Source organism: Macadamia integrifolia, unplaced genomic scaffold, assembly GCF_013358625.1.
Source record: "Macadamia integrifolia cultivar HAES 741 unplaced genomic scaffold, SCU_Mint_v3 scaffold1073, whole genome shotgun sequence".
Taxonomy (NCBI): Eukaryota; Viridiplantae; Streptophyta; class Magnoliopsida; order Proteales; family Proteaceae; genus Macadamia; species Macadamia integrifolia.
Genome location: NW_024868075.1, coordinates 121,951 through 138,540, shown reverse-complemented (window position 1 = coordinate 138,540; position 16,590 = coordinate 121,951). Strand labels below are relative to the sequence as shown.

Here is a 16,590-nt window from a genome sequence, read left to right as displayed (position 1 = left end):
TATTTTGTTTGATCCTGATTCCAAATTTGAATCATTGATTTGGAAAATAGTGCAATACTTTAGGCTAGGAATATGTAACATAGAATCATGAGACCTTGACCAATCAGTCGCATAGTATTTGTTGTACAAATCATGCTCTCCATTAAGGATGATATATCTCTCTATGGAGATAAGTATCAAATAAGTATATTCCATAGCATTAATGACCTTTGATATAAATTAATTCCTTATCTAGATCTCAATTCGGATCCTCATGGATCCGACCCAAACTCCATGAAACAATGGGGGACCAGGGAAGTTTCATATGGGACCCATTATTGCACTTTAGTCCAATCTGACGGTTGACAGTGCTTGAACCATATGAGAGCAGATAATGGGGACCACAGATGATAGTGATTGTCCATCAATTGGGAGTTGTTGGGTCCGAGACTTGAGATATGCCAAATCGGAATCAGCTCTTTTTTCAAAATAAAATAAAGAAAAAAGGGTATGTGTGCAATTTTAGATAACAAATAGGGGGTTTTTAGTAATATGAGAATGAGATCTGCGTCCTGTCGGAAGTCCTTTTCCAGGAGATCTTTGATAGCGAATTCTTTAATTTTCTTTCTAAAAAAAGCATTAATTTTGTGCGATTCTGCGATAGACCCAGAACGAATCACTGCTGCCACTGTAAGTCAAAACACCCATCTTCCCTATTTCTTACTCTACCCATTAAAACAGAGTCCATTAGAGAGAGAATAGACAGCTTTCTGCATCTCTTTAATGGTATCTTTGTCTTAATCTCCTGATAATTAAGATTATCAGAGTTAATTTGTTCAATTGTGGATTTACAGTTCTATAAAGTTCTATAAAGGGTTCTTGGTTTTGAGGTTTGATTGGGTTCCTGAGTGGAAGCTGCAAGATTTAAGAGAGTGAAGGAAGAAACGGAAGAAGTTGAGAAAGAAAGCAGAGAGTAGCTGAAAAGGGAAGGAGGGGGATTTTGTTCTTCTTTTCACTTTTGGGAGAGTGGGATTGAATTGGATTTTAGAAAGGAAATCCAAAGCTTGAGTTCTGGTTGAAAAATCGAGAAAAGCAGGAGAAGAAAAGTAAAGAAAGGAGAGAGGTTGAGGGGAAAAAAAAGAAGAATAAGAATTTAGAGGGGAAAAGAAAAGGGTAAAGAGCAGGAACAGAGAGAGTGTGATAATGAAATAGAATATTTGTGTGGAGAAGAGAAGATAAGGGAAGATTAGAATATAGAAAAGGGTAGAAGGGGAGGAGAGAGAGGAGAGTTGTTTATGGTTTATGGAGACAGAAGCGTATCTGCAGATATCCAGAAATTCGATTCAGTTGCTTTGAAAAAGTGTTATAAAAAGCTAAGATCTCCATTAGAATAGAGGGTCCGATCAAGATTTTGCGTGATACAGACGAACAACTACACAATGCACCTCAAAACAGGTATATATGTACATAGAACGAACCACACAACACAATCACCCAGACCCACGTACACCTCCTTTCTCTTTCTCTCTCTTCTCTAACTCACTCTGTTCTTCTCTTTCTATCTCTTTCTCTGTGCTTAGCTGGTATTCGAGCTTAAACAAATCGATCTGGGTCAATTTCTATTTTGTACTTGTGTTTTTAAAAATTGAAGAGAGACAGTGAACGTGCCCTTCTTTGTCCGGATGCCTCAACTAAACCCCACGCTAGAAGAGGACATGATTGGTTTTCTGGGTTTTTTTAATTCGTTAAAACCCAGAAATCAAAGAAATTCTGAGAGAGGGAGAAGGGAAGAGAACCCTCCATATGTAATTTCGTCTTTGGGATTTGAAACTTTCCTTCTTTTGAGAGAAGAATTCAGTCATGCTTGTTCTGTAAAAGTTCTCTTCCTTCTCTCTCTAGCTCTCTAACAAAATGGAGAAAACAGAGAGAGAGAGAGATGATGTAGCAGAGTGGAGTTCAAAACTTCAAATCTATAGGGCTTATTATTATTATTGCCATGAGCTCTGATTTCTACTTTATCTTCCATGCTTGAAGCACACAAAACAACGAGGCTAATTTCAGCAATACTCTTTTCTTTCTACTGCAGAGAAAAAAGACATATTGTAAAATAGTCTTTTCTGACACTGGAGCTCTCCTGAAGAAAGCTTTTGGTTTTTCTCTTCTTTTTGGGCTGGCGTGGTGTGGGGTTATTAGGCTCTTTTAGCTCAGAGATGAAGTGGGGAGGAGAAAAAAAAGTGGACGACGAAGCAGAAGTGGAAGAAAAACAGGACAGGAAGCAGAAGCTGAAGTAGTGCATTTTTTTCTTCTGTTGATGGGTCTAAAGGATCAGAGCCACCATATGGTGGCAGTAAAGTTGAGTGAGCAGAAGCCGAAGGACTGGATTCAGGCGCACAGTACTTGGCTTCCGAAGCTTCTCCTCTTGTGGGTATGTGTTGTAGGTATTCTCTGCTGTGCTTTCTACTATTATTTGGACCTTTACGCGTTGGCGAGATGGGAAGAGGTTCTGGTGACCATGTGTGATCAGCGGGCGAGGATGCTACAAGACCAATTCAATGTTAGCGTAAATCATGTCCATGCTCTTGCAATTCTTGTCTCCACCTTCCATTACTACAAGGACCCTTCTGCCATTGATAAGGTCTTCTTCGTCTTCTTCTTTCTCATCAGTTACTTTTGTCTTTCCATTCCTAATCTGGGTTATGGTTCTAAATGCAGGATACCTTTGCTGGATATACTGGTGGTACAGCTTTTGAGCGGCCATTATTGAATGGGGTAGCTTATGCACAAAGAGTTTTGCATGCTGAGAGGGAGAAATTTGAGAAACAGCAGGGCTGGACGATTAAGACAATGGAGAGGGAGCCATCGCCAATACGAGAGGAATATGGCCCAGTCATATTTGCACAGGAGACTATTTCCTACCTTGAATCCATTGATATGATGTCTGGGGAGGTAGATTTTGTTCTACCAATTTTTTTTTTTTTTATTCATGTTCTGTTTGGTATTCTGAAGAATGGTTAACTGATCAACTTGTTTTACTTCTTATTAATGATACAGGAGGACCGGGAAAACATATTGAGGGCTAGAGCAACAGGGAAAGCTGTTCTTACAAGCCCTTTTAGGTTGCTTGGGTCTCATCATCTGGGTGTTGTCTTGACATTCCCTGTTTACCGTACCAATGTCCCTTGTGATGCAACGGTTGAAGAACGCATCACAGCAACCGCTGGGTAAGCCTTTAAGCTTACCATTCTTGGTCAAGTATTTGTTTATTGCGAAGTTCTTCTTGAACTTTTGATGTCTGCTTTAAAATTGTGGTTGTAAACTAACTGATACAAGAGTTCGGGATGGAGTTCCATGAGCTAGTGGGAAAGGTTACTAACTGAAGATAGAAAGTAAGAGCTGGGATGACATTGTACTGTGTCAAGGTCACCGGAGGTTGTCTCAGATGAATCTGAAAACCCTATGCATGTGGTTGTTTGGTTAGGCAACTTAGCCTGGGGAATTCATCGGGGATGAAAAGTGGCAGACCATGTATTCAAGTGAGGGTGTGATGAGAAACAGTCCACTCTCGATGGGTAAATCTCCTAAATATTTTCAGTTCTGTTCCGATTATGGGGAGGATTGGGTTCCCTTTGTTGATGTTATGTTCCTGGAATCTTTGATCTTAGCTAACCCATAGATACGATGTTATGTCTATTTTTCTGGGGGTATTATCCTTTGAATTCTTCTCAGCATTGCTGCCATTAAGTGTTTGTGCAGGTAAACTTTTTTTTTTTTTTTTTTGGGGGGGGGTGGTATATGAACAATAATCACGATTGAACATGATTGACTGAGAAAGAATCCGGCCATATGATGGGGGTGGAGCCCCCCATGGGTACCAATGATCAAGATATCATCTGTATTTTGGGAAGACAACATCATGATTTTGAAATGGATGTTGTTTTTCAACTTTTTTATATTGAATTTCAGTAACACATTTTTCCTCCTTTACAATCCTTGTACAATTGTTTTGATTTTTAAAAAATCCCTTAATATAGTTAACGGCAAAACAAAATAGCCTTATTGAAGGTATTTTGTATATGCCAATTGTAACTGGAACTTTGTACTAAATCTTGAAATGCATTTCACCGATTATTATCTACTAACAGTGATTGAATGGCATTCAGAAACAAAGAACAAGTACTGTTATTTTTACATGACAAGTCAAGGTGTGAATGATGGATACATTCATTATGTTGACATATGTTTCTGGATTTAAGTGGAAACAAATACGTTTTTATCTCATCTGTGCTGTCGAATGAAAATATATGCAACTATTGAAATTAATTCTCATTTATGACATTCAAGTATGGAAAAATTTCCTAAACCCATGATGGACGGTTCATCCATCATCCTAGGGTTCACAAACCCTGTAGGGTTTTAGTAGCTTCCCAAAATACCTTCCCGGTACCCCCCGGCATGTGTCTCAAACCCCGCGGTAAATGGATTCCCATAGGAAAACTCGGTCCTTCAAATATTACCATATTTTCAACTCAGGCTGTGATATTGTATGATTTGAAATTTCTTAGTTGAACTTAAGGCCTCAAATTCTATGATATGTGCAAAGCATGATGTTGAAATTGCTATAAGTATTGAAACCAATCATTGTCTGCAAATGGAAACTAGGCCAATTTTAAACATGGATGGTTGGTGAGGTGGTGTTAAACATAACATGACTCAACTAAGCCACATCACCAACTTTGGCATCAGCTATGTCAATCTTATTTTTCTGTTGTCAACTTGTTGCATCAACCCTCCATCTCCTTAGTTGGGGCTAGTCATACAAAAGCACTGACACATTTATGGGGTGTCAGACAGTAAGCCACAAAATGAGAATATCTATACATGCACAGCATGGTTCGAAGCCAAAGATGGAGCATCTCAATACATCATTCATTGACTGATTAAAAACAACAACAGCAGTAGCAACATAGGTACTGAAGAAGAAGAAAGTTATCATTACCTTACAGGGTTATATGTCTAGTCTTGTCTATCAGATAAAGACCACATTATAAGTGATAGAAAGTGCTCACCCTTGCGAATTTTACAAGTTATTATTGAATTCATCAAAGAGAAGTTATTTTGTTACCTATATAGACTTTAGAACTTATCTCCAGACACACATTTAGGAGTAAATAAAGAGGATTATTTTTCTGTTTCAAATCTTGTATCTTATATGCTGAAAAATCCATATCGAGTCATGTCCTGTAAATCATAGATAAGGACCATTTCTATGATTGCGATTCTTCGGTAGGATTATTAGTTGTTTTTTGTTCCTGTTAACCTTTTCATGTAGTCTATTTCACCAAGGGATTATGGTATTACAAGTATTGATGATCTTGAGAGAAGTGTGGCCAGTGTGGTTGTCTTTCTTGTGTCAAGAGTTCAGTTCCAAATAGCCAGATAATGTTTTATGGTTTTAAGTTTGATGAAATTTTGATGATTGGGTTTATTTTGAGTTTGCGCAATTGTTTGAAATTGCTGACATTTCTGAAATTTGATGAAATTCTGATGAGCCCTGTACAAATGTAAATTAGGGCAAATTTTGGAACATATGATTTCAGTATGATAATGAACCTGAGTTTTAAAGCTTGCATTCAGCTAGTTTCACAAGTGGCCCCAGCAAGGATTAAATTATCGGTATCGGTCGACGTATCGATCGGCCAAAATTAAGATACGTATCGGAGGGTATCGTATCGTATCGGAGATACGCTAAGATACGCTAAAGATACGCACATAAATGGATAGGAAACACTTTTTTATACACTTTTGTATAAAAAAATAGTTAAAAAAAGTTATATATAACATGTATTATGCATAAACAGTAAATTGAGAGTATCGCACTAAGAATCCAAGGTTTGTAATTGTCCCATACAAGGATTAAAGTATCGGTATCGGTCGCCGTATCGGTCGTCCAAAATTAAGATACGTATCGGAGAGTATCGTATCGTATCGGAGATACACTAAGATACGCTAAAGATACACACATAAATGGATAGGAAACATTTTCTTAAACACTTTTGCATAAAGAATTTGTTAAAAAAAGCTATTGATAACATGTATTATGCATAAACACTAAATTGAGGGTATCGTACTAAGAATTCAAGGTTTGTAGTTGTCCCATAAATATAAAATCCTTGTTCCCAACCTTGATTTCCACTTTAGTTAGAGAGAAATATGGCTGACAGCAACTTTGGAACAAAAACCCTTCAAAAAATCGTGTGTTTTCTGAAAAATTACCCATCTTGGCCATTATATGACCGATACTCACCGATACGTATCGATACTCACTGATACTCACCGGTACGTACCGATATATATCGATACTCACCGATATGTATCGATACTCACCGATACGTACTGATAGATATTGATACTCACCGATACGTACCAATCGATACATATCGATACTCACCGATACGTACCAATACATACCGAAACGTATATTTTACCTCAATTTTATAATTTTCATAGTCGTATCGAGGCATATCGTATCGTATCGATGTGTATTGGTGGTGTATTGATGCATATCGGTATGTATTGTAGGATATATATCTATACGAAAGGATTTTAAAAATTTTATGTATCGTATCGATGTGTATCGTATCGGTTGGCTAAATTTAAGATATGTATCGGAGGGTATCGTATCAGTATCGGAGATACTTAAAACCATGGGACTCCCATAAATGTAAAATCCTTGTTCCCAACCTTGATTTCCACTTTAGTTAGAGAGAAAAATGGTTGGCAGCAATTTTGGAACAAAAACACCTCAAAAAATTGTGTTTTTCTAAAAAATTACCTATTTTAGCCATTTTATGACCGTATCGGTACGTATCGGTGTGTATCGGTGCGTATCGTAGGATACGTATCGATACATAAGGGTTTTAAAATTTTCATGTATCGTATCGGTATGTATCGTGCCGATGCCTACCGATACGGCACGATACGCACCGATACTTAAAACCATGGGCCCCAGATAACTGATTTTAAGATTTGCAATGTTTATTTGATAGTTCTTTCACCAAGGGGTAAGCCTGTGGCACAACGGTTAAGTTGCACTATTGCAACATGTTGGTCACATGTTCAAAACTTGGAAGCAGGGGGTAAGGCTGCTACACTTGCCCCTCCCAAACCCTGCAGTAGCAGGAGCCTCATGCACTGGATCGCTCTTTTTATTTGATAGTTTTAGTATAGAAATTTAAAGCACAAATATGAGTGCACTACCCTTCCACTGGTTACTCTCTCTCTCTCTCTCTCTCTCTCTTTTAAGTTCATGTAAAATTTCTAGCTCATATTTGTGGAGACTGATGTGCCAATAATGACAGATACCTTGGTGGATCTTTTGATGTTGAATCACTTGTGGAGAATTTGCTTGGGCAACTTGCTGGAAACGAAGCAATTGTGGTGAATGTATATGATGTAACTAACTCTTCTGATCCCCTGATCATGTATGGACCTCAACATCCTGTCGGTGACATGTCCCTCTTGCATATCAGCATGCTTGATTTTGGAGATCCATTTAGGAAGCACTTGATGAGATGTAGGTAAGTGCATCCAGTCACTGATCTCTACTACAAAAATCATGTCGAATGGTTATGACTGTAGTGCTTTCAATACTTAATCAACTTTTTATCTCAAACAGATACCAGCAGAAGCGCCCCCCTTCATGGACAGCTATTGCGACTGCATTGTTTATCTTTGTGATCCTTGTATTGTTAGGATATATCTTCTATGGTGCAGGTATGCGTATTGTGAAAGTTGAGGATGACTTCCATGAAATGGAAAAACTGAAAGCCCAAGCAGAAGCTGCGGATGTCGCCAAATCTCAGGTCCCATCTGAAACCATCCAAAACATTTTTTGATCCCTGAATCTCATTTATTCGTCTTGATCTGAGTCCTGCTTACATTCTAAATGCAGTTTCTGGCTACTGTTTCTCATGAGATCAGAACGCCCATGAATGGTGTCCTTGGTATGTTGAAGTTCCTCAGTTAAAAGTGTATCAGTACTTGTAGAAATTGACTCCTAGATAAAAAGGTCCATTGAAGTAGAATCTAGTCTTTCATTGTTTGATTTAGTTCAGCAAACAAGTAGAATGTTCCTTCAGTAAAAGCTGCCTGTGTCTAGGTGGGCAAGGTTATTGCCTATGTTTTTGGATTGGACATTTTCAATCTCTTAACCAGGAAGGTAATTATTGTTCTTTTGATTGCAGGAATGCTTGGTCTCCTTCTAGATACAAATCTAGATTCATCCCAGAAAGAATATGCTCAAACTGCTCAATTATGTGGGAAGGCACTGATAACACTGATAAATGAAGTGCTTGATCGAGCGAAAATTGAAGCTGGCAAGTTGGAGTTAGAGGCTATACCCTTCAACCTTCGATCCATACTAGATGAAGTTATCTCCTTGTTTTCTGAGAAGACTAGGCGCAAGGGTATTGAGGTTAGCTCATCTCATGCTGCAATGATCATAAACATCTTTTAGTGTCTTGGCCTGTAAAGATCAGTTTACTTTAGCTTAGGGGGCCTTGAAACTGCTTATTTCAGTTTGCATTTTGCATTTTACCTGGGTGACCTGATTGTTCGGCATGTTTCTTTTCCATGTTGGAAGTATAGTGTGTTGATATCCATGGCCTGTATCCTCTTTTCTATGCATTTAATGTTCTCTGACCTTCCGTTTTTTGTGACACATTATCAATTTTGGGGAAGTGAAGCTTGCCGTGCTCGTCTCTGATAAAGTTCCTGAAATTCTTATCGGTGACCCAGGGAGAATCCGTCAGATAATTACAAATCTAGTGGGCAATTCTGTTAAAGTAAGTCATGTATTACGTTGCTGGGACACTTAACAACTTCTGTTATTTACATTATGTATTTCTTTTCATAACTGTGATGGAGAGGGAGAAATTCAAGGTCTTGGTACTGGTACTTTCAGGCTATAAACTGCATTTTTTTTTATTAAGAAGGTTCTCAACCTTTTAAGTAATTACCATGCCTGTGTTGTCAATGCACCTACATAAGCTAGGGCCAGTAAGCTAATTTATCATCAATTTATTTATGTATACATGCACTTCTGTTTTGACAGTTTACTGAGAGGGGGCACATATTTGTACAAGTACATCTAGCCGAACATATGAAATCGGTAATGGATTCAAAATCCGAAGCATGGTCTAAGAGGGGATCAGATGAAGTGGAATTTATTGCATGTGGTAACCAGTTCAATACCTTGAGTGGTTGTGAATCAGCTGATGGCCGGAACAGCTGGGAAACTCTTAAGCTTCTAACTGGAGATGAGGAGTTCAGCCTTGATCCGTCAGCTAAATGGATGGCCACTGATGATGCTACTCAGAATGTGACTTTGGTTGTATCTGTTGAGGATACAGGGATTGGGATACCGCTATATGCCCAAGGTCGGGTTTTCATGCCTTTTATGCAAGCAGACAGTTCGACTTCCCGGAACTATGGAGGAACTGGAATCGGTTTGAGCATCAGTAAGTGTTTAGTTGAGCTGATGGGTGGGAAGATAAACTTTATCAGCCGGCCTCACATAGGAAGCACATTTGTATTCAGTGCTGTCCTGAGAAGATGTGAGAAGAATGCGAGTAATGATCTGCAAGTATCTCTTTCTGAGACACTGCCTACTAGGTTCAAAGGGATGAAAGCAATTATAGTTGATGGAAAACCTGTCAGAGCAGCTGTGACAAAGTACCATCTTGAGAGACTAGGTATCCTGGTAGAAGTTTCTAGTAGTATCAAGATGGCTGTTGGTGCAATACCTGAATCAAATGGTCATTTAAGATCAGGGTAAGCTTTGATTCTTGCCGACTCTGGTGGGAGTCTATTTCATATGGTGATTTTTGAAATTTTGAACTAGATGATCTGTACCAACATTTAACCTCTGGCTTACCACCTTTTATTTTTATCAGAGTAGACATGGTTTCATGCACATATGCGAGAATACCTTGGCTACTCCAAAAAATTGAATATCATTTAGCAGTCTAACCCACTAGGACCATGCTTCTCAAACTTTACATAAACAAGTTAACAATTTAATTGCTCTCTCTTTCCACTGCATTTGTTGTTCTGGATATAATTATTACATTTGCTTTATTGAATTTAATTTTAAGCTCATTTGCTGAGTTCAACAACTTTCTACATATCAGAGATGGAAAGCAACTGGATATGATTCTGGTTGAAAAGGATTCCTGGATTTCTGGTGCCGATGGCTTCCCAGTATGTTTAATGGACTCTAAACAGAATGGGCGCATGGTCGATTTTCCTAAGATGATGCTTCTCGCCACATCTATTAGCCTTCCTGAATTTGAGAAAGCAAAGGCTATGGGTTTTTCTGATACTGTCATCATGAAACCTTTGAGAGCAAGTATGCTAGCAGCATGCCTTCAGCAGGTGCTGGGGATGGGTGACAAGAAACAACAAGGAAAAGAAATGCGCAAGGAATCTGCTTTTCTTCGTAAATTGCTACAAGGGAAGAATATATTAGTGGTTGATGACAATAGGGTAAATCGCAGAGTTGCTGCTGGTGCACTTGAGAAGTTTGGGGCTAAGGTGGAGTGTGCTGAAAGTGGAAAAGCTGCAGTTAACCTGCTTAAATTGCCACACAAATTTGATGCTTGCTTCATGGACATTCAGATGCCTGAAATGGATGGGTATGTATTTCTTAAAGAAATCTTGAGATTGATTTTGAAATGCAAATGATCCGTGATTCACCTCTTTCACAGCTATCAATTTTTGTTGCACTTTAGTGCTTGAAGTGTCTTACTATTGCTGCTTCCAAGTTTCTGGTTTTCGGGTTTCGACCAAAACCTGGGATTTTTTTTTGGGCCAATTGAATATGTTTTTTTTTTCCTGCCTACTTTTACTATTTTGCACCTATTCCATGAATTAGTTTTACGAAAAAATCACCCTAAATGACAAAATGGTAATTGTGGTTTGGATACAATTTTGCTAGTGTACGCCGAATGCTGCTGTACACTACCTTATTGGGGGGAAAAAACGATTACCTCCAACCTCTAATCATGAAAATCCAAGTTGTATAGGGATTGACCGAGTAGAAGAATGCAAAAAGTGGGAAAAAATAAAGTGATTTTTGCAGTTTTTGGCAAAATCCCAAGGAGCTGTGTTGAAGCCAGTTTTGACTTGGGATCGTCACGGACCATGTCGAGACTGAGTTGTCTCAGTTGAAATTTAAGACCATGGCTGCTTCTGCTAGGTTGTACCCACCCCCTTCCCTTTGCTTTATTTTGGGAAAACCTTTTAGAGTGAACTTGGATAATTAAAAATGTAACCTGGAAATAGAGAATGAACAATACTTGCCGAAATATATAAAAAGTGAGGCATTTGTCCTCCCTGGTTGTATGTTCTCCGGTGGCAACATCACATTCATCCTTGTGAAGTGCAACATTATAGCCAGGGCCACACTCAGTACTGTGTAATCCATATCGGACCATCCAAAGATGGTGCCTTGCCACCCTTGATCTGCCTCTTGATGCTGACCATGTTGGCATAACAGAGTGTAGACCCCTTCTTGGGTTCTTGAGAGCTGGAGTAACTTGATTTGCTTGGTTTAAGTCTGGGCCAAGCCATAACACGCTGGAGAAGTTGGTGGGCTTAAAATCAGAAAGCAGTAGAAAGTGGCTTAGTAGAGAAGCTTGGTTTTGAAAAGCATTGACATGCAGCCCTGCCAGAGTTTCAAGGAGGTCCTGTGGCAGCACTAAGGTGCCTGTCACAACATTGAGACAATCAAGGGAGTATCTTGGGACTGGGTCAGTGTTACCAAACAAATAGTGGTGGAGGTGTCATATATGAGCTTGAATTATCTGGCAGTGTCAGCACAGGTGCGGACCGTGCGGTCAGGATCTTGAACTCTTGCAACAAGCTACAATGCTGTTGCAGGGCTGAGATCTGAACTGATTCAATCTGCTTGACCTCAAGAGAAGATATTCTCATGAGCATTGAGAAGCTGTTCTGGAGCACTTGGAGAACAGTGAGTTCTGATCCAAAGCTCCAAAAAAGGACCTGTTAATTATGGTTTTGTCCATAGTTTTTAAAGCCGGAACAGGCATTGAACTGAAAAGATGTTCGGTTCCAGTTCAATCTGGTTTTGTCCTGATCATCTGCAGTTAGGAAAATCACATAAGATATAATTAAAATTCGGAGAAATGAAATAGAAAAGTTAAAACCAGATTTGGTGGTTTTTGGTGTCTTGCAGAAATCCATCATAACTGTCCAGTTTGGTTTTATTTTTAGGTCTGGGGGTATATGTCCAGACTCAACTGAAAATGAGTCTGCTGTCAGTTGAAACCTAGTACAATTATCCGGTCCAGTCAGGCTGATATTTAAAGTGGTGCTACTAATCCTATCTCTTGACACTGTTTTCCCCCTCAACATTTAAGCTCCAAGCAATGAGGATGTTGTGGATCTTGTAGCTGCTGAGCTGGCCAATTGTAAAAGAGTTCTAGGCCTGAAACAGTACATTTGTGTCAGAAAATTTTGGTGGAGTTTAAATCCAGGAGCTTTAGATACACGGTGTTGATTCTAAGCCTATTGCTTGGCACTGTTGCTAAACTTGATGGGGATGAACATGATGCTTCTCCCAAGAACATTTGCTTTGCCCTTTATTACTTGTTTTTTTCTTGTTCTTTTCTTCTTCAATTCATAATGAGAAAACCAACTTGAAAAAAAATGTAAGTGATTGAACCATACCTATTGTCATTGCCTGACAGAAAGCAGTAAAACCCATTGATAATAACTGGAATTAAATTACTCTGTTACATTTTTCTGCAATTACCCACTTAACTATACCATAGAAAAAGCTTTCACCATTTTCAAGCAATAGCTGCCAAACAATTACATGTCTTTGTGTTAGTTATTTCTTCAAGCAGGAGAAACCATGATCATTCTTTATTCTTTCTTATGCATTAGGCTTGCATGCTATTCCTCTTTAACTAGGCAACTAGGATATCATATTTTATCCATTTCCTGGCTGTTTGGAAATGCCAGGTCATGCCTACATGTCAGCCATTCTTTCTGCCATGTGGACACAGTGATTTGCTGTTGTGATAATTGGATAGATGGGGACTCCCTACATGTCAGATTTGGTGGCTCACCATTTATAGGGCTATTCTCATTGTTTTATCAGGACCCGTTTTTCAAAGAAGTCTGAAAGAGAACTGATTTTTTCGGACAATTCTGACTCGTGGAGAAAAGGTTTGATGAGGCTGAAATTTAACAATGACTAGATAACAACATTTATTTGTCCACTGACTTTAACTGCCAACAAAGTTCCAAAGGTGTCTAGGAAAGGGTTTTGACATACCGTATGTAGGAACCCTTTTCTTGCTATGTGGGATAGTTGGATGGGAATGGATGGGTCCTTTCAGCCTGAATCAAGCACATGAAATGATTAGATAGTAAGTAAATTACAGCAGTGCTTTTATTTAGAATATAAAACTTGTGTATTCTTTTAATGGAAATTTCAAAAGAATGGGCAAATTGAAAAGTGTATTAGTTTTGAGAAATATGTTATATTAAAAGTAATTATTTTACATTGGATTAAACATATTTCAGAATGTAGTTTTCAATATATTTTATTAGACATGTTTTTCTTTTGTGTGCCAAGAATGTATGTCGAATTAATATAATTATAAATTAGTTGCATAAAAATTAATTTGGTCATTTTGTTGCCCCATTTTTTAGAATAATTAATGACACATTATTAGCTAGAAATACCCAGAAAACTTCTTGCAGTGGCACAATTTATTTGTTTTACACATCTTCCTCAAATCTTTGGCCACTAGTAAATTATATCCAAACTACTTTCCACTGAAATATTGACATTTGCCAAACTGCTAATTATGGTCTTAAGAAAAATTTTAAGGCTTGGTTGTTTGTTGCGGAGGTTCTTTAGTTGGAACAAACCATTATTTAGGAGTATGGAAACTTTAGAACCCCACTATGTATTGACATTTGTTCATGATGCGCAAGTAAGTTTGATTGTTTTGTGGATTTAATTTCTGAAAACGTGGCAGAACTGTCCTCTGGATTTACTTATTTAATCTTTCTTTGTCCACCATATGCTGACCATACAAATTTTCACCGTCATCAGTCTTTTGCTCATATTGACTTATCTGCAATTCTCTTGCTTGCCACTATTTTATGCATTCAGTTTGTGTGGAATCCAAACTAGTCTATCATGCTGTTTCCAAATATCGTATGTTTATCTTTTCATCGGAATTTTCAAATGCTTTCTGATTAGATCACTTGTGCAGTTCTGGGAGGGGGTGGAGAGAATTCACTTTATGTTGTAATGGATGCTTACCCTGTTATTGTTTGGACTATTCGGATAATTTTAATTTGAAATTTATTAATTAAAGATGATGTTATAAATCGTGGTGCTAAAATATAACGCTATTGAATGTAAGGTATTTGCAGACACCACTGTGATTGCAATTCCAGCCATGCCTGAGTAGTTTTCAATTTGTAAGTCTGAATTATTGTGAAGGGATTTTTCTCTTGTCCATGATGTTGTGCCATATTGTTCTGCAATCCTCTGGCATATTAATATCTATAGTATAGATTTATGCATGAAATTTCAAGAATTATCAGTTTAAGAAGGCATTCTCACAGTATGAAATGGTAATATATTTGAAAGAAAAATTAATTTCTGTAACTGCAGGTTCGAGGCAACTCGCTTAATCAGGCTTATGGAGAGAAAATCGAATGAGCAGATAACAAGTGGAGGAGGATCCTGCATTGAAGATTCAACAACAAAGAGAGAGTTGCATATGCCTATATTGGCCATGACAGCTGATGTGATTCATGCCACATACGAGGAATGCTTGAAATGTGGGATGGATGGTTATGTCTCGAAGCCCTTTGAGGAGGAAAATCTCTATCAGGCGGTGTCGAAGTTCTTTGAATCCAAATCCATTGCAGACACCTAACAAGATTCCCTTTACCACGAGCCAGGAGTTCCAAAATTAACACTGGGACTGTGAAACCAAGTTAGACAGCCTGCCTCAAAATTGTGCTGGAACATGGCTAGTTTCTTTGGCATTGCTGACTGGTGTCGTTCGATTATGTATGAAGGTTGTTCTCTGAGGAGAGGAGATATGCGGAGAATTCTTTCGCCGGTGTTGTACAAGGGACATGGTAATTTACTTAGAACCAACTCAACTTTAACTTGATTACTACTGTCTCGGGTATCTGTATACTACAGTTGCACCTCCATCCCCTTTGTATGTATAGATCTCTAGTAGGTGAGAGGGCCAAGTTGCCTGTTTTGGGTGTTTGGAAAGGGGACGTGTAGGTGCTGTGGGGTTTCCTGTGTTCCCTATTGTTGTATATTTGATACTCATGAAATCTGAGTTCTTTCTCATTCTTTTGAGTGGCTACCTAGCCAAACCTTGAATTTTTTATGCCTCTCTCCCCTTCTGTGATAACAATTGTTCTTTATTTTTTTTTTTAATGAAACTCCTCCTTTTCTTGTGAAAAGCTAGAGGTATAATCATCATGGGCCAGGAGACTTATAGTAATGGAGTTACATATTGGATAGCTTTAGGTGCCTCAAAGCCTACAACTTCCTCATTAGAGGTTTTTTTTTTTTTTTTTTCAAGGACCCTCTCCCCTTATCTGCAATCTCCCAGCAATTCAAATGCAAAGTCTATTAATCTGAGTAATTTTTTATCTTTGGAAAAGTATTGTTCTACTAACAAATTCCTGGTACACGTGACTATCTTTGCCACATGAATTGTTGGATAGAGTTAGAATTTTGTGGGTGGGTAGATCCCAAGGTCCTCTGTTCACATGTCAAGTTTCAATTATTTAGACTCGTGTAAGGCTTAAACCCACAAAATTCGGACTCTATCCAACAATTCATGTGGCACGACTCAGACCCTTGTTGCACCATAAGAGTGCCTACGGTCTTAAGGAGGAGAGTGATTGATAGCAGGACTTAAACCCACCATCTTTCCTAACATTTTCAAAGTTTCGAGTTGCGCATGCAAGTATTAAAGGTTTTGATTGTTTCAAAGCTAGCTCTTTCTTATAAGTTTGATATGGATCAGTTTTTTCAATTCTTTTGCACTGATTGAATCATACCTGTTGAGAGCAATGATCCTGCTCTAAATGCCAAAAGGGGATCATGGATACGAGCACATTATCAATACAAAAATTGGATCTTAAACTCATCATCCAATGACCTTTGTAGCGTTTGAACTCCCTATGATTAGGATTGGGGTCCTCTATAGTGCAATAGGCTGTGTAGCGCAGATCCAAGGGTTGAGAGCCATTAGACATGCAGCCTAGGGTGCTCCCAACCCTTGGACCTGCTCGCTACAAAGTATCCGCACATCTAAGATTTTGCCGACTCTATATTGGCTACTTTATAAAAATGAAAGATGACAACAATATATTTACCTAAATTGACTGGTTTCAAATCATGGTGGCCAAATAAGCAAAATAAGACAAGGTCTTCCACTATAATTCTCATTGTGGTTGGTTCTCTTTAGAGAGATTGCCTGTATCTTGGAATGATTTCAAAATCAATATGAAACATGAAAGGAA

At 38.4% G+C, this 16,590-nt stretch overlaps 1 protein-coding gene across 1 annotated transcript; it reads left to right on the top strand.

The window, feature by feature from the left end:
* Positions 1 to 649: 649 nt before the first annotated feature.
* On the top strand, positions 650 to 15,403 carry LOC122062567 (histidine kinase 4-like). The gene is made up of 12 exons (XM_042626191.1): positions 650 to 1,434; positions 2,066 to 2,614; positions 2,692 to 2,925; positions 3,031 to 3,200; positions 7,338 to 7,556; positions 7,655 to 7,841; positions 7,931 to 7,982; positions 8,223 to 8,452; positions 8,724 to 8,822; positions 9,092 to 9,810; positions 10,170 to 10,673; positions 14,702 to 15,403. Exons 2-12 carry the CDS (start codon positions 2,291 to 2,293, stop codon positions 14,967 to 14,969), a joined length of 3,006 nt encoding a protein of 1,001 aa, XP_042482125.1. The 5' UTR covers positions 650 to 1,434; positions 2,066 to 2,290; the 3' UTR covers positions 14,970 to 15,403.
* The last annotated feature ends 1,187 nt before the right edge of the window (positions 15,404 to 16,590 follow it).

What these genes read in the sequence shown, in the direction of transcription:
- LOC122062567 (XM_042626191.1), top strand. Translation starts at nt 2,291, where the DNA reads ATGGGTCTAAAGGATCAGAGCCACCATATGGTGGCAGTAAAGTTGAGT. An exon ending in GCCCATGAATGGTGTCCTTG is followed by an intron (nt 7,983 to 8,222) that starts GTATGTTGAAGT and finishes TTTTGATTGCAG; the next exon opens with GAATGCTTGGTCTCCTTCTA. An exon ending in TAGTGGGCAATTCTGTTAAA is followed by an intron (nt 8,823 to 9,091) that starts GTAAGTCATGTA and finishes CTGTTTTGACAG; the next exon opens with TTTACTGAGAGGGGGCACAT.